This window comes from Cydia amplana, chromosome 25 (genome assembly GCF_948474715.1).
Source record: "Cydia amplana chromosome 25, ilCydAmpl1.1, whole genome shotgun sequence".
Lineage (NCBI taxonomy): Eukaryota > Metazoa > Arthropoda > Insecta > Lepidoptera > Tortricidae > Cydia > Cydia amplana.
Window position 1 is genome coordinate 1004393 of NC_086093.1, and position 24461 is coordinate 1028853.

General features: G+C 41.8%; 1 protein-coding gene across 1 annotated transcript; it reads right to left on the reverse strand.

The window, feature by feature from the left end:
* Positions 1-4817: 4817 nt before the first annotated feature.
* Positions 4818-22781, reverse strand: LOC134659858 (uncharacterized). The gene is made up of 12 exons (XM_063515565.1): positions 22687-22781; positions 20648-20828; positions 19691-20382; positions 17066-17187; positions 15702-15875; positions 14816-14954; positions 13912-14195; positions 12775-12958; positions 10789-10910; positions 8676-8852; positions 7432-7594; positions 4818-5206 (listed from the first exon to the last, which is right to left on the reverse strand). The coding sequence occupies exons 1-12, from the start codon at positions 22718-22720 to the stop codon at positions 4848-4850; spliced, it is 2631 nt and encodes an 876-aa protein (XP_063371635.1). The 5' UTR covers positions 22721-22781; the 3' UTR covers positions 4818-4847.
* Between the last annotated feature and the right edge of the window lie 1680 nt (positions 22782-24461).

Consider the following 24461-nt stretch of genomic DNA (forward strand, 5'->3'; position numbering starts at 1 on the left):
CGACGGCAGGGTGGTGCTCGCACAGCGCGCCTGTTGGCAACAACATCCGTTCGATTTAAGTACATGGATGAAGTTGTGTCACAGAATAGTTTACTAGTGCAACGCTTTGAAAACCTGATGGGGAGTGGAAGTGAAGTTCAATCTCGCTTTGGGGTCCCGTTGTTTCCCATAAAGTTTTAAGTCATAATGTATTGTTTGTCATATTATCATTAGTCATAAAACTGAAACCGTTAACGTTTCAGGATTTTCGTAAGGTTATCCTATAGATAGAGTCAGACCAAGAATAGTCTGCAGCGAATTTGATAGCCCACGCAGTGCAAGTGTTATTTTAAACGTCAAACTTCTATGAAATTATGACGTATAAATGACACTTGCACTGCGTGGGCTATCAAATCCGCTGCAGACTTTTTTTGGTCCGACTCTAGTTTAGGTTTTGGTTAAGTTTGTTTTATGGCAATCCTGAAAAGTGACGCGTTTCTGAACCAAATTTTATTTTTATTTTATTTTACTTTATTAGGTACACTAAACAGACATCGTACAATATCATGGGTAATACAATTGTACATTATGGCTTAAATCTAGCACGAGATCCAAAACAAGTGTACACAGCATGTTTTACAATTTAGCGGAAATATTACAAACTAATTAACACCATATTATAGCTACAGTGAAAAATATCAGAGAAGAAAAAACTATCACTAACGAAAATGAAATGAATTATGACTAACGAAAATTCGGACAAACAATACATTATGGCTTAAAACTATTTGGGAAACAATAGAGACTCTCTTGCTTTATATAGAGCCGGAATGTATTTGTACAAGTACACGTTACGGGTGCGAATTTTATAGGGCGGGGCCACGCAGAACTTGACGCCCGCGCCGTCTCGTCTCTTCTTCTTCCTCGCGTTGTCCCGGCATTTTGCCACGGCTCATGGGAGCCTGGGGTCCGCTTGGCAACTAATCCCAGTAATTGGCGTGGGCACTAGTTTTACGAAAGCGACTGCCATCTGACCTTCCAACCCAGAGGGTAAACTAGGCCCGTATTGGGATTAGTCCGGTTTCCTCACGATGTTTTCCTTCACCGAAAAGCGACTGGTAAATATCAAATGATATTTCGTACATAAGTTCCGAAAAACTCATTGGTACCAGCCGGGGTTCGAACCCGCGACCTCCGGATTGCAAGTCGCACGCTCTTACCGCTAGGCCACCAGCGCTTCCGCCGCCGTCTCGTCGAGCTAATTTGCCGCGCAAATTAGCTCGTGTAGACGGGACATTGGGGTCGCGTAAGTTCGGTAAATCTTGTCAGTAAATATATAGGAACAAAAAAAACTACACTCATCCTTTTCTTTTGGGTGCTAGTACTAGTGTAAGGCAAAGATAGTATGATTCACTCTGTTTATGTTTGAAATCAAATAGACCTTTGACACACTATACATAGTTATTTAGCAAGTAGGGCAAGTTATATATCATTTCGGGCGGGGCAGATTTTCACAGATCTAGCTTCGCGAGGCGGTAAGTTCCGTGGAAAGGAACATAGTATAGAGCGAAAAACTATATGTTAAGAACATAAACCAATAAACGCTATTTATCTATGTATCATAAGGAAATAATACCCACTTCAAGATGTCATTTGATATACCAATGAGGAGTTTAGCAACCTCGAGCTGTCCTTCATAGACAGTACCTAAGTGTTTTGTTTGGGTTCCGTAACCAAAGGGTAAAAACGGGACCCTATTACTAACACTCTCTGTCTGTCTGTCCGTCCGTCCGTCTGTCTGTCATCAGGCTGTATCCCATGAACCGTGATAGCTAGGCAGTTGAAATCTTCACCAATGTATTTCTGTTGCCGCTATAACAACAAATACTAAAAACAGAATATAATAAATATTTAAGTGGGGCTCCCATACAACAAATGTGATTTCTTTGCTTAATGGTATGGGACCCTTCGTGCGCGAGTCCGCCTCACACTTGGCCGGTTTTTATTAGTATTTGTTATATGACGACTTGTCTATTGCCGAAATGGCCGAATGTAAGATTATATGTTGCTATGTATACAAGTTAGTTGTTATTTATACATACCCACTAGGAGAGCTATAGGTGCCCTGCACTGGGTAGCTTCCTCCAGCGCTTGCACGTGTCTTGCCAAGTCTCTGGTAGCGGCGTCTGAATGTTTAGCAACCTCGGCAAGGCACGCTAAAGCGTGCTTACGAAGCTCAGGGTCGTAGTTTAGAAGACAGATCTGATAAAAGTAGTTCTTAGGTAAAGTAAGTATATATTTAAACAACAGCTAGTATTGAATAATTTTACGGTTAAGACTCACTTGTTCTAAAATAAAATTATACGTTTTATTTTATTTGTCGTAAAATTATTCAATGTTATTGTTTATTGTCATTTATTGATTTATTGATTATTGATTTGTTAGTATGTCTCACAACAGTTTAAATTCAACTACAACTAGTCTTTCAAGGACTAATGACGGTATTTCAACTATTATCAAAATGACATAAAAAATTATATAATTTCGTATTTACCACTAGCTTTTCGGTGAAGGAAAACATTGTGAGGAAACATGCAAAGTGCATATGTATACATCTGCGAAGAAATTCAAAAGTGTATGTTAAGTCTCCAACCGCATTGGGCCCACGCGGGGACTATATCCCAAGCCCTTTTGCACATGAGCCTAGCAGTGGGATGCATATAAGCTGTATTACTATAAAATGGCATATATTTTAAGGTAAGATAAAACTTACATCAACAATCTGCTCATAGTATTTATGAGACAATCCGGCCACGCTTGCCATAAGTTTCAGAGCGTCTGCCACAGCTTTGCGCCACACCTCGTCGCCACGCTTCTGGGACACAGTTGTCAAGAGCTCCACCGGAGAGTGAAGCAGAGTATCCACCAGCCATTCTACGATGTTGGCAAATAAGAAATTGTTTTAGAAACTTCATCTTACAGAACCGACCAATTAAATGCCGCCCGTTTTCTGTTGAGTGTTAAGGGATGGAGAAATATTAGCTTTAGATTCATACCTATTTTCCACCCCAATGCCAGGACCAGCGTGGGGACTATAGCCCAAACCCTCTCGCGTATGAGAGGAGGCCTGTGCCCAGCAGTGGGACGTAAATAGGCTGAATTATAATTATTATTGTCATTGTAACCTCAGTGCCCTCTGCATTCTTGGACGGTATATATACCCACTTTAAACGCCAAGATCTGTACTTCAATAGGTACTTTGACCTTTAAGGTAGCAGTAAGCCTCGAAAAGTTATAATATCCTGTTCATTTACCTGTTTCAAAAGGAGCGAGCTGAGTCGCCGCGGTACTCAATAAAGCTGCTGCCGTTTCCAATGTTTTTTCGAACGTACGGTGGCACTGATCCGGCGGATGCTCTAAATTCTCTATAATAGCTTCCCACTGCTCCATTTCTTAATTATAACCAGTAAATATGCTCCTATTTAATGGGAGAAAATAATAACAAACAAGAATGAACAAGTATAAAGGGTACCCGGCATACCGAATGACAGCCGACTGACATTGACACTTGACAGTTATAGTGCTTGACTCAATCGGTAATTGCCTAAAAGTACGTACTAATTCCAACACAGACTAGCTTTAAAATGTAATTGCTGTAATGAATATCCGTTATTTTTCTCTTTCAACTACATATTAGTTTGATTAAAATCTGTGAAAGAATAATATCGTACCTCTGACAGTTTTTAATACACTGCCCTCTATTGGCAAGTAGTGAAACTTAATTCAGGTTGACGAGAGCACCATCTGGTGATTAAAAGGCGTCGGAGCTTAGGTTTTTGCCTAGGATAGTAGTTAATGTTATAGGATACTATAATTTAATTAAAAATCCAACCAGGAAATTTTGAGGACATATATACTTAAAAATACAGACCTTTATTTATCACATCACAGGCGTACAGCAAAAATTGCTTGAAATTCAGCACCTGAATTTATATGTGCATACATAGAGTGCTCACTCCATACATCAGTTTTAGTACCAAAAAGACTATTAGCATCTAGCATCGAGTAGCGGAACTATCAGTACTGCTACTTGACAATAGATGTAGCACCGACAGGAAAGTCTTATCTCAACAGCATAAGACTTTCCGGTCGGTGCTACATCTATTGTCAAGTAGCAGTACTGATAGTTCCGCTACTCGATGCTAGATGTCGACACTGAAATTAATAGTCTGAACTGATGTATGGAGTGAGCACTCTTGTCTTATTATATTTCTCTATGATGGCACGGAATAAGAATATCTGAATTTATTCTATAAACCTTATTAATTACTGTGACATTTCGGATCAATTCAGCTCGCATGTGGTGCGCCTTCTAACGGACTCTATCACCTATATAAGATGTAGGTGATGTAGGTCAGAGGGGTCCCTTTGTGACGTCCGTCAGAGACAGTTAGAGTCGCCGAGTGCGTGCTGTGATGTGCCCGATTTTATAGGATGTAAAAAAAAAAATCATTTATTTCAGACCTTAAGTCCATACACTTACAACTAAATAACTACAAACTAACTTTAACTTAAAAAACAAAGTTTTGTACGGAACACTAATAATATGAACTAGACTAGAATATAAATAGTGTTTGACAGGAGCCAGGCACATACACCGGTAATAACTACATACACTCATGTGTATGTAGCCACCACCGAGTGTACCCCGGCCCAGTGCGCAAGAAGCTGACTGTCCATCCTGTCCGCTATAACAGTTAGGAGACTATATATATATATTATACCACAAATATCAAATATTTCGTATATATTTTTATCACAAATTAAAATAAAAGACATTCTCTCTTTCCATTTTATTAAGACCAAAGCTAAGGCTGACAATTGCAATTGCACACAAAATGATTAGGGTAAGGGAAATACGGCATGTTCGTATACACTGGAGCGCCTGTCGTACCCACAACTCCCGCCGTCCCAAGCGCCGTTTCTACATTTACTCTCTGAGCTGGCTGTGTTGTAGTCTCTGGTTTAACACACTCCTTGTCTATGTTCGGTATGTTGTCTCTGAGGAAAGCGCGGTGTGCGTAGAGGCATGTGAAGGCGGCGATGGCGAAGGCGTTGCAAAGGTTATCGTCGCCGGCGGCGGTGGACGCGACTCCGTGCAGGTAGGGGATTTCTGAGGAGTATAGGACGTAGCCTCCGCCGCTGTCGCCGCGGCAGAGCGCCTTGCCTGATACATAGAGAAATATTCAATTCAATTAATTAGACTGAAATTAGTACCTATCTGCTTTATTAATTCTGAATTCCAATAATATAATTATAAATACAATAATACAATTTAAAAAAACACAAACAAAAACACTAAAACTACCTTAAAATAAAAAATAAAAAAATAAAAAAGCACACTAAACTATAAACTAACCTACTTATCGCCCCCATTCCGACCCCACCCAGCCCAAAGAGCGGCATTACCACGCTGGATGGCAAGCGATATCTGTTGGACTAAGTAGGAGCCTGAACGTGGATCGCACCCTCTGTCACGTAGACGCCGCCCCAATTAATTAATTAATTAGACTTGACTTGTATAACATTAATAATTAATATATTACAAATAGAGACATTATTTGTATATGTTTTGCATGATAGTTTATAAGTTTTGTACATATTTTGCAAACCATTTATGGTTAAACATGAAACCTACCACCTATCGCATGAACACCGATGTACCTGGTATATAATGTTTATTGCAAATAAAAGATTATTATTCTTATAGTAAGACAAGAGTGCTCACTCCACATCAGTTTTGATACCAAAAAGACTATTCATTTCAGTGTCTACATCTAGCATCGAGTAGCGGAACTCTCAGTAATGCTACTTGACAATAGATGCAGCACCGACCGGAAAGTCTTATGTTGTTGAGCCATAGACAAAAAAATACATAGAGTGCTCACTCCATACATCAGTTTTAGTACCAAAAAAACTATTAGCATCTAGCATCGAGTAGCGGAACTATCAGTACTGCTACTTGACAATAGATGTAGCACCGACCGGAAAGTCTTATGCTGTTGAGATAAGACTTTCCGGTCGGTGCTACATCTATTGTCAAGTAGCAGTACTGATAGTTCCGCTACTCGATGCTAGATGTAGACACTGAAATTAATAGTCTGAACTGATGTATGGAGTGAGCACTCTTGTCTTACTATATTTCTCTATGGTTGAGCATAATGTTGTTGAGTCTTTTTGGTATCAAAACAACTGATGTATGGAGTGAGCAATCTATGTATTTTTTTCTCTATGCCTGAAACCAAACAGAGTACTTACGTCTAAAAATGCTGAAATGTTGGCATTGACGTATATCTCAGGACTGGCCTTACGGGCAATAAGAATGGGGCCAGTACAACGGTGTCATCACATCACGCGCGCGATTGGTCGCAACTAGTTGCGTTAGACTGCACGATTGGCTCGAATTCGTGAGTGACGCCGCTGAATTAGTGCCATTTTAGTGCCCGTAAGGCCCGTCCTAAGAATCTAAGATATACGTCAATGAATGTTGAAGATAAACGCGCAAAACTAAGCTCAGATGGCTTAAAGAATATAGAGTAAAGAACTAGCACGGATCTTTAAGTCTAGACACATAGGTGGGTAAAGACATCGCAATCTCCATCAGAGTTCAGCCCGTTCGAAGTCCCTCTACCGACATGCATGCATGCGAATAGACCTGGCCGTGCCATGCAGTAACTATACAATACAAATCTCTTTATTGCACACCTCATTACAGGAAGAAGAGGTTAAACAACAGGCGGTCTTATCGCCAAAAAGCGACCTTTTCCAGACAAGACGCTGGTGGCCTAGCGGTAAGAGCGTGCGACTTGCAATCCGGAGGTCGCGGGAACGAACCCCGGCTCGTACCAATGAGTTTTTCGGAACTTATGTACGAAATATCGTTTGATATTTACCAGTCGCTTTTCGGTGAAGGAAAACATCGTGAGGAAACCGGACTAATCCCAATACGGGCCTAGTTTACCCTCTGGGTTGGAAGGTCAGATGGCAGTCGCTTTCGTAAAAACTAGTGCCCTCGCCAATTACTGGGATTAGTTGCCAAGCGGACCCCAGGCTCCCATGAGCCGTGGCAAAAATGCCGGGACAAACGCGAGGAAGATGATGACTCTGTATATTTAGCCCCCATTCCCACGGGCGATTTTACAACGCGCGTTAAAAAAGCGTTTGAATGACACAAATGGATACATGTGTATTTATTCACACGACAGCGGTGGCGCTTTTTATCAAGCGTTGTTGGATTTTCGACTTTAAGCCTTGGTGGTTAAATCGAATTTAGAGTGCGGACAGATTCTAGCGCTTTTTTAAGGCGCGTTGAAAAAGCTCTCGTGCGAATGGGGACTTACACTAACGGGTTTTTTTACCTGTCCCCCTAATATACCACGTTTTACGTTTTACCAGTGTAAATGTCTCCGGCGCATATCTTGTCGCTAGTGATGTACTTGTGGAAGGAGGGCTCGGAGTCCGCGAAGCACTTGTCGACGTCAATGTACGGGAGGTCCAGGTACGTGAGCCGCTGGGATGGGTTGCCGTTCTTCTCCGTCAGACCCCAGCCGAGGATCTGCAATATATAAACATAGAGAAATATTAAGTAAGTAAAGAAAGAGTGGTAACTCGATACATCAGTTTTCTTACCAAAACCACAGAATAAATAATAGTACTAAGTACAGAAGACTCACGTTACGATCAGCACAGATATGGCCGCTAGGTGGCGACAGCGCCACGCGCGGCTTATGGCTAGCCACCAAAATTGGGGCCGAACGGATGTACTTTTAGCCAGCTGTAGCAAAGCGACGAAATCGCGGAGTGAGACACGCCTGGTCAAGTAGCGGACATTATCAGTACTACTAGTTGGCATTGGCAATAGATGTCACGACGAACGAAAACTCTAACGCTCAACAATTTTCAGCTAATATTATAACCGTATTCACCGGAATTCTATTTTTAACTCCTTCCGCTTATAGTTGTAAATTGTTTTAGCAGTACATTTTTCGTCAGTAGCGACATTTGTGACATCTGGTGTAAATTAGCGGTACTGATAATTCCATACTACTTGACGTTATACGAAATAACTCGCGTTTTGGTAACACAACTGATGTATGGAGTTACCACTCTTTCTTTACTTACCTATAGGGTGCATTGGGGTAAATGCGAAGGCGGGGTAATTTAGAAACTGGCAAATATCTACTAAACTAGAAACACTTTCTACTGTAGCAACAGTACGCAAGATGCCATGTTAGCGTTGCAGTGGCGTAAGTGTTGCCATGTGTTGCTAAAGTATGAATGTTTGGAACCCAATAGCATAGAGAAATATAATAAGACAAGAGTGCTCACTCCATACATCAGTTCAGACTATTAATTTCAGTGTCGACATCTAGCATCGAGTAGCGGAACTATCAGTACTGCTACTTGACAATAGATGTAGCACCGACCGGAAAGTCTTATGCTGTTGAGATAAGACTTTCCTGTCGGTGCTACATCTATTGTCATGTAGCAGTACTGATAGTTCCGCTACTCGATGCTAGATGCTAATAGTCTTTTTGGTACTAAAACTGATGTATGGAGTGAGCACTCTATGTATTTTTTTCTCTATGCCAATAGTTTGCTGATGAATATTTTCTGTATTGTGTTTATGGTCCTACCGTTCCGATGTTCCCTGCTTGCAGCTGTTTTACTTCGAACTGCCTGTCGAAGTCCACGCACACGGACTGCACGCCCGGCGCGTACGTGAACGGTGTAGACAGCCGCAGGACGGCCATGTCGTCCTGGAAGCTAGTGGTGCCGCCGCGGAACCGGGCAGGCAGGATTATCTCCGATACCTGAGGACAAGACAAACAAGAATTAAAAAGTTTGACGACCGGTCTGGCGTAGTGGGTGACCCTGCCTGTGAAGCCGCGGTCCTGGGTTCGAATCCCAGTAAGGGCATTTATTTGTGTGATGAGCACAGATATCTGTTCCTGAGTCATGGTTGTTTTCTATGTATTTAAGTATTTGTATATTATATATATCGTTGTCTGAGTACCCACAACACAAGCCTTCTTGAGCTTACTGTGGGGCTTAGTCAATTTGTGTAAGAAAGTCCTATAATATTTATTTATTTATTAAAAAAAAAAAAGTTAGGTGGAGTCCAGACGAGACAATTTTTCGCCAATCTGATGAAATTGTCCGATCGAATCAGGGCGTTTGCGTCCGCCAATTTGATTCCCCGATCAAATCAGCAGGTGCGGACACAAAAATGACAATTTACGAAGTTATAATATCTATGGAATGCGCAGTGGAAGCGTGCTGGGCCCATAGCCTGATAAATGAAAAGAAAATTAACAGGAATCTAGTAAAGATTGCTTTAATTTTATAAAAAATATGAAGAGACATTGGCATGAGAACCGTCAAGTGTGAGAGGGATTCATATAAGGCGCGATATTCGAAATTTAAAATAAACATTTAACAAAATTGGTGATTATACTGGGTCAACCAAATCTTGTCAGTAAATAGGAACAAAAAAAAACTATACTCATCCTTTTCTTTTGGGTGCTAGTACTAGTGTTAGACAAAGATAGTATGATTCTCTCAGTGTATGTCTGAAATCAAACAGACCTTTGACACACTATAAATTTGTGTAGCTACGTATAATTATTGGTGCAATAGAGAATATTTACTTACTTACGTGTGGACGCTAGATGAGATTGGCGCCAATTATTTTCCTGATCAAATCGGTCGATTTGCCCAGCTCGTCTGGACTCTACTTTTACTTACTTCACAGAATAGATAATAGTACTAGGTACAGAAGGTTCACTCTCTAACAAAACGCGGCTATTACGACAGATATGACGCAAGGTGGCGCATGCGCGAGGAGGCGTCCGTTCCGTAGCGTTGCGCGCTAGTACTGCTATTAGACACCAAAATTGGTGTGGGCCGCATGTACATGTAGCTTAGAGCATTTAATAAACCGGAGTCGCCTTTAAGAGCTTACCCCTCTGCCGAAAACCTTGCACAGTTGTGCAAACTTTTGTATGGACTGACGTTTATCTGACATGGCTATTTGTACGTTACGTGCAAATCATGTACAAACAGCCATACATCTGACGTGCCCCTCCCCCGCAAAAATCGGCAGACTATTTTGTACAGAAAATGACAGCCAAGGCGTCTATTAGTGTAAGGCCTGAGTGGACGCTCGAAGCGGAGCGTTCGGCGGGGCGTGCAGCGTGGCGTCGAGCTCCCAAGGGATTTGAGCAGCGTGCACTAAGGCTGCTCCTATACGCTTGCATTTGTTTAACATGCACGCCGCACGCCCCGCCCCGCTGCACGCCCAACAAGAGCCTCCACTCGGGCCTTACACCAGGGATGTTGCGAATATCCGCATCCGCATCCGTAACCGCGGAACTTCCGCATTATTTTCAACATCCGCATCCGCATAAAATCGATGCGGATTGAATGCGGATGCGGATGTGGAACAGGTCGGTACAGGAACGTCTTAGCATCGGCGTAAGTGCTAAACTGCTAGGTAATTTAGTCATTAACCAAAAAAACCTATTAGAAATGAGCAGTCAAGCGTGAGTGGGACTTAATGTACGGAACCCTTGGAACGCGAGTCCGACTAAAATGTAATATTTGACGTTTCTTATGTACCTATACCGCATCCGCGGATGTAAGCCTTTAAAAATCCGCATCCGCATCCGCGGATGTCAAAAAATCGGCATCCGCAACATCCCTGCCTTACACTTAGACGAAATCGCTCAGTGAGCCACGCCCGCTTACATCAGAATGTTGCGCGTAAGTGTCCTGCGTGTTGTTCCACGGGCGGAACAGCTTGCCGCCGGCCACCGCGAACTGGCTCGCGCGCTGCTGACCGCCCTCGTCTTCCCAAAAGCAGTGGGCCGCTAGAACAGTTAATATCACAGGCTTTTCATCAGATCAACATGAGTGGAGTTGCTTATTGCAACCTAAAAGCAACTATACCATAGAGAAATAAGTAAGCATAGAGTTGTGCTCACTCCATACATTAGTTTTTTAGGGTTCCGTACCCAAAGGGTAAAAACGGGACCCTATTACTAAGACTCCGCTGTCCGTCCGTCCGTCCGTCCGTCCGTCTGTCACCAGGCTGTATCTCACGAACCGTGATAGCTAGACAGTTGAAATTTTCACAGATGATGTATTTCTGTTGCCGCTATAACAACAAATACTAAAAACAGAATAAAATAAAGATTTAAGTGGGGCTCCCATACAACAAAGGTGATTTTTGACCGAAGTTAAGCAACGTCGGGCGGGGTCAGTACTTGGATGGGTGACCGTTTTTTTGCTTGTTTTGCTCTATTTTTTGTTGATGGTGCGGAACCCTCCGTGCGCGAGTCCGACTCGCACTTGGCCGGTTTATTTACCTAAACGCTTATTATTTTCGTAGTCGACATCTAGCGTCAATTAGCGGATTTATCAGTACTGCTACTTGACAATAGATGTCGCGGCGAACGTTAAGTCTAATGCTCAACAATTTTCAGCTTATATTATAACCGGATTAACCGCAACTCTATTTTCAACTCCTTCTGCTTGTAATATTAGTTGTAAATTATTGAGCAGTTGTTCGTCAGTCGCGACACTCGTGACAGTGTCAAGTAGCGGTACTGATAAAACCGCTACTTGACGATAGATGTCGAATACGAAACAACCCGCGTTTTGGTAAGAAAAATGATGTATGGAGTTAGCACTCTATCCTTAATTATTTCTCTGTGATACTTAGGGATTTTTAGAAGGACTACTAATTAGGACAAGCCGTATATTTTAGTGAGGTACATTAAAGATTTGTAAATGTGAATCATTTCAACCATCATCATCATCATCACCTGCCTCGCGTTGTCCCGGCATTTTGCCACGGCTCATGGGAGCCTGGGGTGCGCTTGGCAACTAATCCCAGTAATTGGCGTGAGCACTAGTTTTTACGAAGGCGACTGCCATCTGACCTTCCAACCCAGAGGGTAAACTAGGCCCGTATTGGGATTGGTCCGGTTTCCTCACGATGTTTTCCTTCACCGCATTAGCATTTCAACCATCATATGGGTAACTATTTATTTAACCCACAGAACATATTAAAGAGGTTAGAACGGCTATCGCGCGCAATTAGTATCGGAACCGGTGTCGCCGCTCGTTCCTCTCCACATTTCCACATTTCTCGCGCAACGGTAGTAAAAACTTGTGTGCCTGGTGAATGGATACGCCTCCTTTAGACAGATTTGATGTCCGGCTTCTTAATCTGAACGTTATTGTGGCGCAAAAGGCATGTTTACGTTTTTCGATCAGCGCGGGCGAGTACTAGCATGCGAGCGTTTGCTCATAACCGGCGGCGACACGTATAGTTTGTAGCTTTCTAATAGACCCCGAAGGCTAATCCTATTGTCTATTGTTAAGAAAAGCCGCTCGTGCCACGTGCCACAACCACCTGCATAAAAAATCGGTACTTCGGTTACTGAGTGCCGGCGAGTCGAACGCTACAGAACCAGTCTAAAATGTGTCATCGAGATGCGTAACAAAGGCGCGTTATCGGAGAGCGCACCTACACTGGTTTTTTGAGCGTTGGACTAGCCCGCGCTCAGGTGCCAAATAGAATAATTAGAACCCTTTTTTGCAGGTAAGTAGCACGTGCGGTTTTACTGAACAATAGACAATAGGATTAGCCTTCGGGGTCTATTAGAAAGCTACAAACTATACCCTGCTCGCATCGCCATTCTACTTGTTCTGTGATTTAACCCTTACCTGATATAACGAAGTCTCGTTTCACTAGCGACCCGCCGCATATCTGCATGTACGGCGCCCAGCGCTTGCTGTAGACTCCGACGTGCCACTGGAACACGGGTGCGCTGGTGCCAGGCAGCGTCGGCACTGGCGTGGAGCCTATGCCTTGTGCGGTGAACTTACCGTCTTCGGCAGGTGGCGCTACCTACAAATAATAAATTATAGTAAAACCAAATTGACAGTAAATAAGATCAAAAAACTATACTAGTGTGTTCGCGCGAACTGTACATGTTTCTCTCCTGTGGGCAATAGTTAACAGCTTGTGGGCATATGTGGGCATATAAGTAATGATTTTATCATAGTTCTCTAATTAAAAGGAGAACCTTTTCACGTGGACAAGGGTTAAATAAGAAAATTAACCTTTATAGCCCTTAACTCTTGTGTATGTCTACATGAAAGACGTGAACACAGTTTTCTGTTTGACCCCTATACTCACCCTTTTCTTTTGGGTGCTAGTAGGTACTAGTGTAAGACAATGATAGTATGTCCTTTCCTTCCAGTCCTTTGAAAAACTATAGAACAAAAACCGGTCAAGTGCGAGTCGGACTCGCTTTCCAAGGGTTCCGTACATTACTCAATTTTTAATAATGTATTTTTTTATGTGGAACGCGAATGAAATGTCTGTTAAAAACCCGTAGGGGTCGAATCAAAAATTAAGTAAGTAAGTCCGACTCACGCCTGACTGCATATTTCTAATAGGTTTTCCTTTAATCTATAGGTAAAGAATAGTTCGTCAAAAGACTGTCTCATTTCACATATAGACAGAGAGAATCATACTCTTTGTCTTAGTACTAGCACCCAAAAGAAAAGGATGGGTATAGTTTTCCTGGTTCTTACTCTGGTTTCGGACGTTAATGCTTTGGTTTCCTCCGATAGCGGTGCCCTCATATAGCGGCCGTCTCCATACAAATACTACGACACCCATATTTAGCCGTATTATTTAGTATGGAGACGGCCGCTATATGACGGCACCGCTATCGGAGGAAACCAAAGCTTAAGAGGGGGGAATTGTCGGACAGACGCACAAGTGATCCTATAAAGGTTCCGTTTTTTTTTGAGGTACGGAGCCAAAGAAACCCGGGTTTAATAGTAACGTACCTGCACGAATCCATCTCCAAACGGACTGTCCGTTTCGTTCTTCTGATTATTTTCAGTTGGATTTCTGTACAAGTTTTCACACTCGCCCAAATTGTAGACATCAGTTATGCCCTTCAAGTATTTATTTAAATCTCCAGTTTCGTCGATAATGGGTGTTACGGTGTAGCTGCGGGTGTAGAATCTGGCACATTGGCGGTGGACGGGGTTGGTGGCAACACCAAGGAGGTATGGTGTCTTGTCTTGGTAAAATACCAGGCCGTTGCCGCTGTCAGTAGCGCATGTAACTAAAAAGGAGCATAGAGAAATATAGTAAGAATAGAGTGTGCTCATTCCATACATCAGTGGTACCAAAAAGACTATTATTTTCGTAGTCGATATCTAGCATTCGAGGCTAGATGTCGACTATGGAAATAATAGTCTTTTTGGTAGGTACCAAAACTGATGTATGGAGTGAGCACTCCATGTATTTTTTTCTCTATGAAAGAACGTGCAATGTTTTTTGAAGAACAATTATGACATTAAAGCAATTAAATCTAGGTTTGAGCACAGAATAAATAATAGTACTAAGTACAGAAGACTCACTCTCTTACAAAACGCGTCTGTTACGATCAGCACAGATATGGCCGCTAGGTGGCGACAGCGCCACGCGCGGCTTATGGCTTTCCCCAAAATTGGGGCGGAACGGATGTACTTTTAGCTACCTGTAGCAAAGCGACGAAATCGCGGAGTGAGACACGCCTGGTTTGAGCTAAGTTATAGTGCAGGGATCGAAAACTAAGACCCACGCGCCAGCCCGCGCGGCCTGCGGAAACGCAACGGGAAATCTGGAAGCAGTGGCGGAAAATCCCGCAAAAACAGATACTTATAAAAATTGTTGAAGTCTTCTGAAGCTTTTCACACTCACTATTTATCGCGCCGCAGTTTCCAGTGGTTGTGTAGTGCACCTTATTCTGACACACGTCGTTTTTGATGAACGGGAGGGACAGCCAACTGTGTCGCCGGGGTACGCATTCGCCGTTCTGTAAAGCGACCCAGCTTGCTACCTGCAACATTGATTTTAGAAAGACTTAATATCGGGTCAATCAAAATCATCTTTCTAGCATTGCTCCGGCCTGTTGCCGAGAAGAGAGCCTGAGGTCCACTATGGGTACTAATCCCAAGAATTGGCGTAGGCACTAGTTTTTTCGAAAGCGATTGCCATCTGACTTCTCAACCCAGAGGGGAAACTAACTAGGCCATATTAGGATAAGTCCGGTTTCCTCACGATGTTTTCCTTCGCCGAAAAGCGACTGGTAAATATCAAATGATATTACGTAGGTACATACATAAATTCCGGTACGAGCCGGGGTTTGAACCCGTGAGCTCCGGATTAAAAGTCGCACGCTCTTACCACTAGGCCACCAGCGTTTTATAGTTTTAAGAGACAACCGTTGGTAGAACACGCTAATCGAAACTTAAAGAATTTTCCGTAGCATTTGTTATACGTTATATTTGCTATACGTTAGAGCATAGAGAAATATAGTAAACACAAGAGTGCTCACTCCATACATCAGTTTTGGTACCAAAAAGACTATTATTTTCATAGTCGACATCTAGCATCGAGTAGCGGAATTATCAGTACTGCTACTTGACAATAGATGTAGCAGTACCGATAATTCCGCTACTCGATGATAGATGTCGACACTGAAAATAATAGTCTTTTGGTACCAAAACTGATGTATGGAGTGAGCAATCTATGTATTTTTTTCTCTATGGTTAGAGTTAGACGTTTGTCGTTTCTCTGCACTAACCGTCCCTGCAATCTCTTCTCTAAGCTGCCTAATAGTCTCCAAGCCCCAGTCCAAGCTGAAGCACACCGGCTTGACCACGCTGGTGTACTTGAACGCCGTCTCCAGGTACATGAACGCCAGGTCCGGTCGATTGCACGGCTCCGCGTCCATATCTGATATCGATATGTTTCTAATCTGTAAATATAAAATAGTAGGTACAAGCGGAAGGAGTTGAAAATAGAGTGCCGGCATAGAGAAATATAGTAAGGCAAGAGTGCTCACTCCATACATCAGTTCAGACTATTAATTTCAGTGTCTACATCTAGCATCGAGTAGCGGAACTATCAGTACTGCTACTTGACAATATATGTAGCACCGATCGGAAAGTCTTATCTCAACAGCATAAGACTTTCCGGTCGGTGCTACATCTATTGTCAAGTAGCAGTACTGATAGTTCCGCTACTCGATGCTAGATGCTAATAGTATTTTTGGTACTAAAACTGATGTATGGAGTGAGCACTCTGTGTATTTTTTTCTCTATGGTGCCGGTTAATCCGGTTATAATATTTACCTGAAAATGGTTGAGCATTAGACTTTTCGTTCGTTGCGACATCTATTGTCGAGTAGCAGAACTGATAAATCAACTAGTACTTAATGGGGTTGGCAACTGTCAAAGGTTTGCATAGATGGCGCCACCGTAGCTTGCCCCTTTTTCTATGATATTTGGCTTAATTGGCTGGCATCCAGGGCATTAAAAAAACAAAAGTTTTACACAATTCTAGGGATTGACAGGGCAAGCTATGATGGCGCCATCTGCTAAATACTTCGACCGGCCAACCCCATTGATGTCGATCACGAAATAACCCGCGTTTTGATAAAAAACTGATGTATGGAGTTAGCACTCTATCCTTAATACTTATATTTCTCTATGCAAACGGGGACCAGGCCCCGTAGACAACATGCCAATCGCTAATAACGCTCCGTAGCGAACGAAACGCAACTTCTGTCACACTAATATGGAAGAGTGATAGAGAGACACAAAGCGATTCGATAGCGAGGCGCAAGCGACGTCACCTTGGCTAGGCCGGCAGAAGTGTCCCGCCTGTGTCCCGCGCTTAGGGTTGCCAACTATTTTTTGGTGGAATATAGTATTTTCCAGAATAAGGCATCAAAAATATAGTAATTTCAAAAACATATAGTACTTTTAGATAAAATACTAAACATAAGTTTAAAATACATTTAATCGGAAATATAGTATTTTAGCGTACTATATATTTTTCCAAAATTATATAGTACAGAGAGCCAAAATATAGTACAATACTATATAATATAGTACGATTGGCAACCCTAGTCCCGCTGCAACATTATGGAGTATGTGTCCGTACCTCAGAATGCTGTGCATTCGTGTCTCTCGGGTCATCGTAGCCGGGATACAGCTTGCCGGCTGCCACCTTGAACCGCGTCGTCGGCAGCGCCTTCCACACGGGGGACCAGAAACAGTGCCCCGCTGAACAAAACAGGGACCAATCATTAGCAGTGATTGGGGATTTCTATGCCACACCGCGGGATATCAAGTCGAAATGGTAATATGGATACGCCACTTGGCCCGCGATAGGAACAAAACTGTTCGAAAAGTAAACGCTATTTCGGTGTTGGTAATTCGTTTATAAAATAAAGGACTGTAAAAAAACAGTGTTGGTTATGATTTAAAGAAAAAATATTATTCAAAAAATTATTAAGAGCTTAGTGGTTTTATTCAATTGATCTGTAATCAAATTTTCAATTATTAATAGAATAGAATAGAATAGAATAGAATAGAAATCATTTATTCAGACAACACATCAATACAAATAAAACACATTGCAGATACAAGGCAAAGATAAAGAAATCAGCGGATATAGTATAAAGATGTGAAGCCGAAATGGTCTCCACTCAGCAATGCAGCTGGCACGACTAGCGTGGCCAACGGCGCTGGTTTTCTGTGGAGCCAGCGGAGTGTGCGGGACAGCATGCAGTGCAGGACACGTTGTGGACGACGGGAACAAATAATATTTAATACTATTATAAATAAATATATATCAAAATTATATTATATATAAATATACATAACCTAACTGGTGAGCAACTAAAGTACAATATAGGCAATAATCTGTATTTTTAAATATAAGAGTTCAGGCAGCAAAACTTTGTTGGTCCATTAGGTACGCTTTTAGTTTCGATTTATATATCGAATATTAATAATATATGCAATGCATGATTAATTGATTAACAGTAACATGCCAAAACACTCTCCTATATCGCACACGAATCCCGGAATCCCGCGGCATATCCATACTAGCATAATGATTGAGGTCATTCACCCCAAGTGGCATAGAAATCCCCGATCACTGATCATTATATGGAGTTCGGGATCCTATGAGTGGTGCAGGATCATAATGATACTCGGAGTAGGTAGAGAAATTTATGATGAGCAAACTAGTGGTAATGCAAACTTACATGGTTCTTAAGCATACAGGCCTTACGAGTGTAGTGTATAGTTACTATCGAAGACAGAGCAGAAAGAGAGCTAGAGCGAATGGTGCGCGAGTTTATATATGACCATCGTTCACTCCCAAACGGAGTGAACGGAATGTCTCACTCGCGCTAGCTCGACTAATCAGTGATCCGGCCTTCGCTTGAAGACCGCATCAATGCAGCCAACATTTACATTTGTGTTAAGGGCTAGTGTGACGATGCGACGCCACAAGTATACAGTGGCCTAAGACCCAGTAGGGCTCGGCTCGGACCTAGGGCTGCAGCAAGGCGGACTGCTGAGAAACGAGCGGCTTTTAGTTACTAAAAGTCCTGGGGCCTAGAGCGGCCAAGATTGCAAATACACCGCTCTTAGTACCTATACAGTTTCCATCTTAGGAACTGTAGGAATATCTTAGGAACTCCTTAACTGTCACTTAATTTTGCTCCCTATAGTCCCTATAATCCAATTTCTTGGCTCCTCTACACGATGGGCCAGCGCCGGCCACTCCAAGGGACGCAGCCATGCGGTAGAATGAGATAGCAATATCACTTGCTCCCTCTAACGCATAAATGCGTCCCTTGGAGTGGCCGGCGCTGGCCCATCGTGTAGAGGAGCCATCTGATGTACCTATACCCAGCCACAAAAATTCCATTCCATGCAATTTTGCAGCTCGCTGAGGCGGTTGGCCGCCATTAGATATTTTTGAACACCTTGGTGTTCAAGACGTTTAAAGTATTTAATTACACAAACGGGTCTACCGCGATATAATTTCATTGTTTTTACCTTTAATTCAGACGATTCAGCGGTAGACCCGTTTGTGTAATTAAATATGTGTACAAAATGCGAGAGTTTAAAGTGTTATACGTTTAAAGTACACAGTACCTATCTTGGCCGCTTCAATATATCTGATGACGACTGTACATGGTGTCGCGCTCAGTACAGATCAAACGAAAACCACTGAATATCCTCTAACCGCCCATACGTCAAACCTTGCCAAGCAAAATGAAATTTTATTTTGTCAACACAAAGTTCAAATTAGAATGGGACAGGAGACCTTTTTATAGGTCTCTGGGCGCCTAAAGGACTTGAAGAGTTGCTAATTTGACCCCCATCCCCGTTGTACTAAGTAGGTATATATCTTCCGCAAAAATTGGTATGAAATGGATGAATCCAATACCATACAGCCTAAAGGATGCCTCGCGCTAGAACGGTCCAGGGCCAGGGCGTGGCTTCCTACACTTCTTTTTCTATGACAGGCGATCGGTGATCATCACGTGATGCTTCATAGAAAACTGAAGTGACGGGTGCCCCGGCCCGGGCTCGTACCGTTGTAGCATGAGTCATCCTTTAGCCTGCAAACTCTGCAAAATGGCGTCAGTCTGTGCGGAAAGAGAAAAGTCGTGAATTATACGGCGCCCATGCAATACATCCACGACTCTTATCTTTCTTCGTGGACTCTACGTGGATAACATCCTGAAACCTACCTGAAACCTACCTGAAACAACCATATCGGCCTTGATCAACGACCCTCCACATGTATAAACAAACTCGGTCAATGCCTTCTTCTTCTCATAAATAGCTACATGCCACATGCTTGCCTTCTTATCGAACAATGGTGTTGTTGTATCTTTCCCATTATTCGTTCCTCCAATACCACCTAAAGCTGCGTCTATCGATGCTAAATATTCTTCATAATAATCATTATCATCTGTAACGGGATTTTTGCTTTCATCTGTATTTGCTTGGACAGGTTTAGCTTGAATATTGTCAACTGCGTCTATAGTACTTATAGGTCCAATCTGATCAGTTCCAATGCTGTCTTGGGGTTTGGCATCGTTTGGTAAAGAAGTTTCTTCTTGGACAGGCTTAGCCTCGGAATTATCATCTACTACTGCTATTCCGAAACTATTTGGATTATCTGATGCAGGAATGAAGACTGGCTTATCATTATTTGATAAAACCATTTCTGCTTGTACATGTTTGATATCAGAATTCTCGGCTACACTTTGGAAATTCTTACGATTCGGACCAGAATTTATCACAGTTTGCGTTTTCTGCTCTTTCAGTTCATCCTGTATAAAAGTTATAGGTCTGGGACTCGGAGTGGGGGAGTCAGTTGTCTGGCTTTCTCCCAGTCTTATTTCGACGTCTCTGATAACGGGCTGAGGAAACGTTGGGGTCGGGGTACTGAAATGAAATTTCAAAAATCATAATTGCCTGAGCCTGCCTGAGCCCTTGAACAATATTTTGTGGAAAAATTACTGCCTGCCTAGCGACATCTACCTACACACTTCTCAAACGGGTGCCGGAGTTCCAAGTCATTGGAAATTCAGCAGTTATGGTGCGCTATACCCATTATACCCTAACTAAATTAATTGTTAACAATCAGAAATGTCTGCGAACGACGCTATTAAGCTCAGAATATTAAGACCAGATGGAAAAGCTCTACTACATCTCAGTTACAACTCTTGCAGTCGTGGTCTTCCGTTTGGTAGGCCGAGGAGTCGTCTGCTGGAACCAGTCGTGCTGCCAGCCTTGGCTCCATTCCCCACTCCAGGGGTTCTTGTCATGGCTGGTGTGGGAGTCGTGATAAAACCGACCAGCACGGCTGCTGTAGGTTAGGATGATGAGATCTGTAAAGATTTTGATGACAATAGAGTTCTATTTTTTTCGCATATACCTGATTTAGTTTAAGTACGGAAGGCCGATTAGGAAAATTCTTTTTTTTAACGCGTGTGTCTGCATTGGTTTGCCAACGCGTGCTTCTGTTGTATGTAGCTACACGTTATCGTTGGCTTCTTTTATCATTGTCCTTCTCTCTTGGACTCAAACTATCTCTATACCAAATTTCAACTAAATTCGTGCACCAGCGCCGGTACTACATCGCGCGGGCGGAACAGTTCCTATCGACAAAGTTTGTTATGCAGTTGTTGTTAATTAGGTACCCATACAAAATTTCATCCCCTTAAGGGATTTCTGGGATTAAAACTATCCTATGTCCATCCTCGGGACTTAAACAATCTCTATCTATACTAAATTTCATCTAAATCTACTCAGCGGTTTAAGCGTGAAGAGGTAACAGGTGGTAACAGACTGACTTCCTTTTATATAATATTAGGATGAATATTTGTGTTCTCCCGGATTATATCACATATTATTTAGTAAAGCTAGCATGTAGTTTATGATAGCCCTCTGGATAACCCCAGTCTATAAAACAAGGAAAACTGTGCAACCGGTATATTCCAATACGTCACTTTCAAAACGACACAAGTGCCTGTAAAATGTATACCAACTCTCGCCTTTCAAGTTTAGGTTACACTTCATGCTTTACCTAAATATATTTTAAATCTTGTTGCAATGATATAAAGCTCAGTTTTGGTCAATTTAGTTGTTGTTTGTATTGTGGGGTTTACCTTGAATTTGAAATATCTTGTTATTGGTCATCGCTTACCAAGATCTCGTCTCAGGCAACTTTTATAAAAGTAATTAAGTGCCTATATTTCTTATTACGCTTATAATTACATCTTTATATTACCTACCTAAAGTCGCCGGCCATTTTTACGAAAGGGGGCCGGTGTACCTACCTAACAAAAGGACGAATTCAGTTTAAGGTCGGCAACGCGCATGTGACACCTCTGGAGTTGCAGGCGTCCATAGGCTACGGAGACTGCTTACCATCAGGCGGCCAGTATGCTTGTTTGCCACCGATGTGGTATAAAAAACATACCGTCAACCGGGGTGAATAGGGACAAAACTTAAAATGTGATACCTGAAATTTTCTTAATAACTATACCCACACAAATCATACTAAATCTATTTCAATGGAATAATACAACTCGTATGGGTATTTTTAAAAAATTGTCACGTAAATCGGAAATCACATTTTAAACTTTGTCCCTATTCACCCCAGCCATCCCTATTCACTTCGGTTGCGGTACCGTTTCATGAAATAGCAGATTTTCAAAATATTTACCGACCCGTAGACTCGCTACCGAATAGCGTTTGTAAAAAGGTAAAAACATTGGACAGGTGCGCTGACAGTGCAATGAGTCAATGACGTTTTAAAGTCTATTTTTGTCGTAAACCAGACCTCAAAATGAGACCTTACGAGTAATGTAATGAGGAGTATTTTTTAAAGCTTCTATTGTTTTTTTGGCAAATTAATGTTCTCAGTTGGACCTCTGGGTTTAACTTGTTGTTTTGGTTGTTTATTTATTTCTTTGTTTGTTTCGATTGCCCCAGTCTGTTAGGGTCTGTATTGGCCCTTAAAACCTTAGGTATTAGTGATATTAGCGTTTTGTTGCCGTAGCGCAAAGGATTGGCACCTTTGCTAGGCACCCTGTACACAATATCCAATTCCCAATCGAACTGCAATTTAGTAATTACAGTATCAGTATTTTTTATACTTAATTTGTAGGTATGTAATACATTAAAAGGTACGAAAACTTACATATTTCTTGCTTATTTCCTTTTTCTATGATTTACACTTACCTAATATCACGAAGCACATCCATTTTCCATACATTTTTGACACTAAAAGTAAATAACTATTATAAAATTTCAAATAATTTATTTCTTGTGACTGTGACACATTTCTTTTTTATTATTAGGTATAAAGATAATAACTTTAATTATTTTATGGCCTTTATAAGAAAGTGATACAGGTCTATAAATAGGTACCTTAAATTCACAAAACAAAACTTCACGATTAAATTCACATTGATTTCAGCTCAATCAATATTGAACCTTACGCCCTTGTCACAAGGATTAGTCATTTAACTGTTGATACGCTAAATTATAAATGCATGTCTGTCCAACTACTCATACGGAGTTCGCACGTTCGACTGATGAAAGTAAGTATATGAGAAGCGAAGCTTCCAAGACCTATAAATAGTTAGAGCGGTTTCGCACTACGTCCGATCCGAACCCGTGAAAATATGGTCCGAAGTAGCCGTAGAACTATTTCTATGGTAATTTACGCACTAGATCAGGCATGTCTCACTCCGCGATTTCGTCGCTTTGCTACAGGTAGCTAAAAGTACATCCGTTCGGCCCCAATTTTGGGGAAAGCCATAAACAGCGCGTGGCGCTGTCGCCACCTAGCGGCCGTATCTGTGCTGATCGTAACAGGCGCGTTTTGTTAGAGAGTGAGTCTTCTGTACTTAGTACTATTATTTATTCTGTGACTAGATCCGAACTCCGTCATCCGATTTCAGAAAGAAATCAGACGGATCTAGTGCGTAAATTACCATAGAAATAGTTCTACGGCCACTTCGGACCATATTTTCACGGTTTCGGATCTGATTCGGATCGGACGTAGTGCGAAACCGCTCTCAGGTATATTAATTTATTCTTTCATACGAATGGTAAGTCATTGATAGGTTTTGTACCTTTTATATAAATGCTATGAGCTATGAACCGTAGATAATAAAAAATATAAAAACCGGCCAAGTGCGAGTCGGACTCGCGTTCCAAGGGTTCCGTAAAGATAAGATAAAAGATAGTTTATTCAAGTAGGCATAATTACAATGCGCTTATGAACGTCAAATAAAGCTAGGTAGACCGGCGTACATTACTAAATTTATAATGTATTTTTTATGTGGAACGTGAATGAAATTTCTTTAAAAAACCCGTATGGGTCGGATCAAAAACTAAGTAATTAAGTCAGCAGTTAGCTTTGACATAGAGAAATATGTATAGTAAGACAAGAGTAAGAAGAGAGTCTTATGTTGTTGAGCATAAGACTTTCCGGTCGGTGCTACATCTATTGTCAAGTAGGAGTACTGATAGTTCCGCTACTCGATGCTAGATGTCGACACTGAAATTAATAGTCTTTTTGGCACCAAAACTGATGTATGGAGTGAGCAATCTATGTATTTTTTTTCTCTATGGCTTTGATTAGACGGGGACTATACGTGCCAACAAAACCCAAAATGTATAACTCCTAAAAAGTAAATATAAATAATAAACAAGACTACAGTGTTTTCAATAATTTTATTACAAATACCAGAACACACCAGTAGGTACAGTCAGCAGCAGAAGTTGCTAAGCGGGCGAGGTGTTCAATATTTTCTGACACGCTCTTATTCTCTTACTCGTAACAATAAAGTCGCGTCAAGATAATTTTTACCTCAGCAGCTCGAACAAGGGTACTTTGCTACTTAAAAACAGTGAGCAAAATCGTATTTTGCTCACTGGGTGAGCAAAATCGCATTTTGCTCACTTTGAAAACTTAATTGTTGGTATATCTTAAGAAAATATGAGTG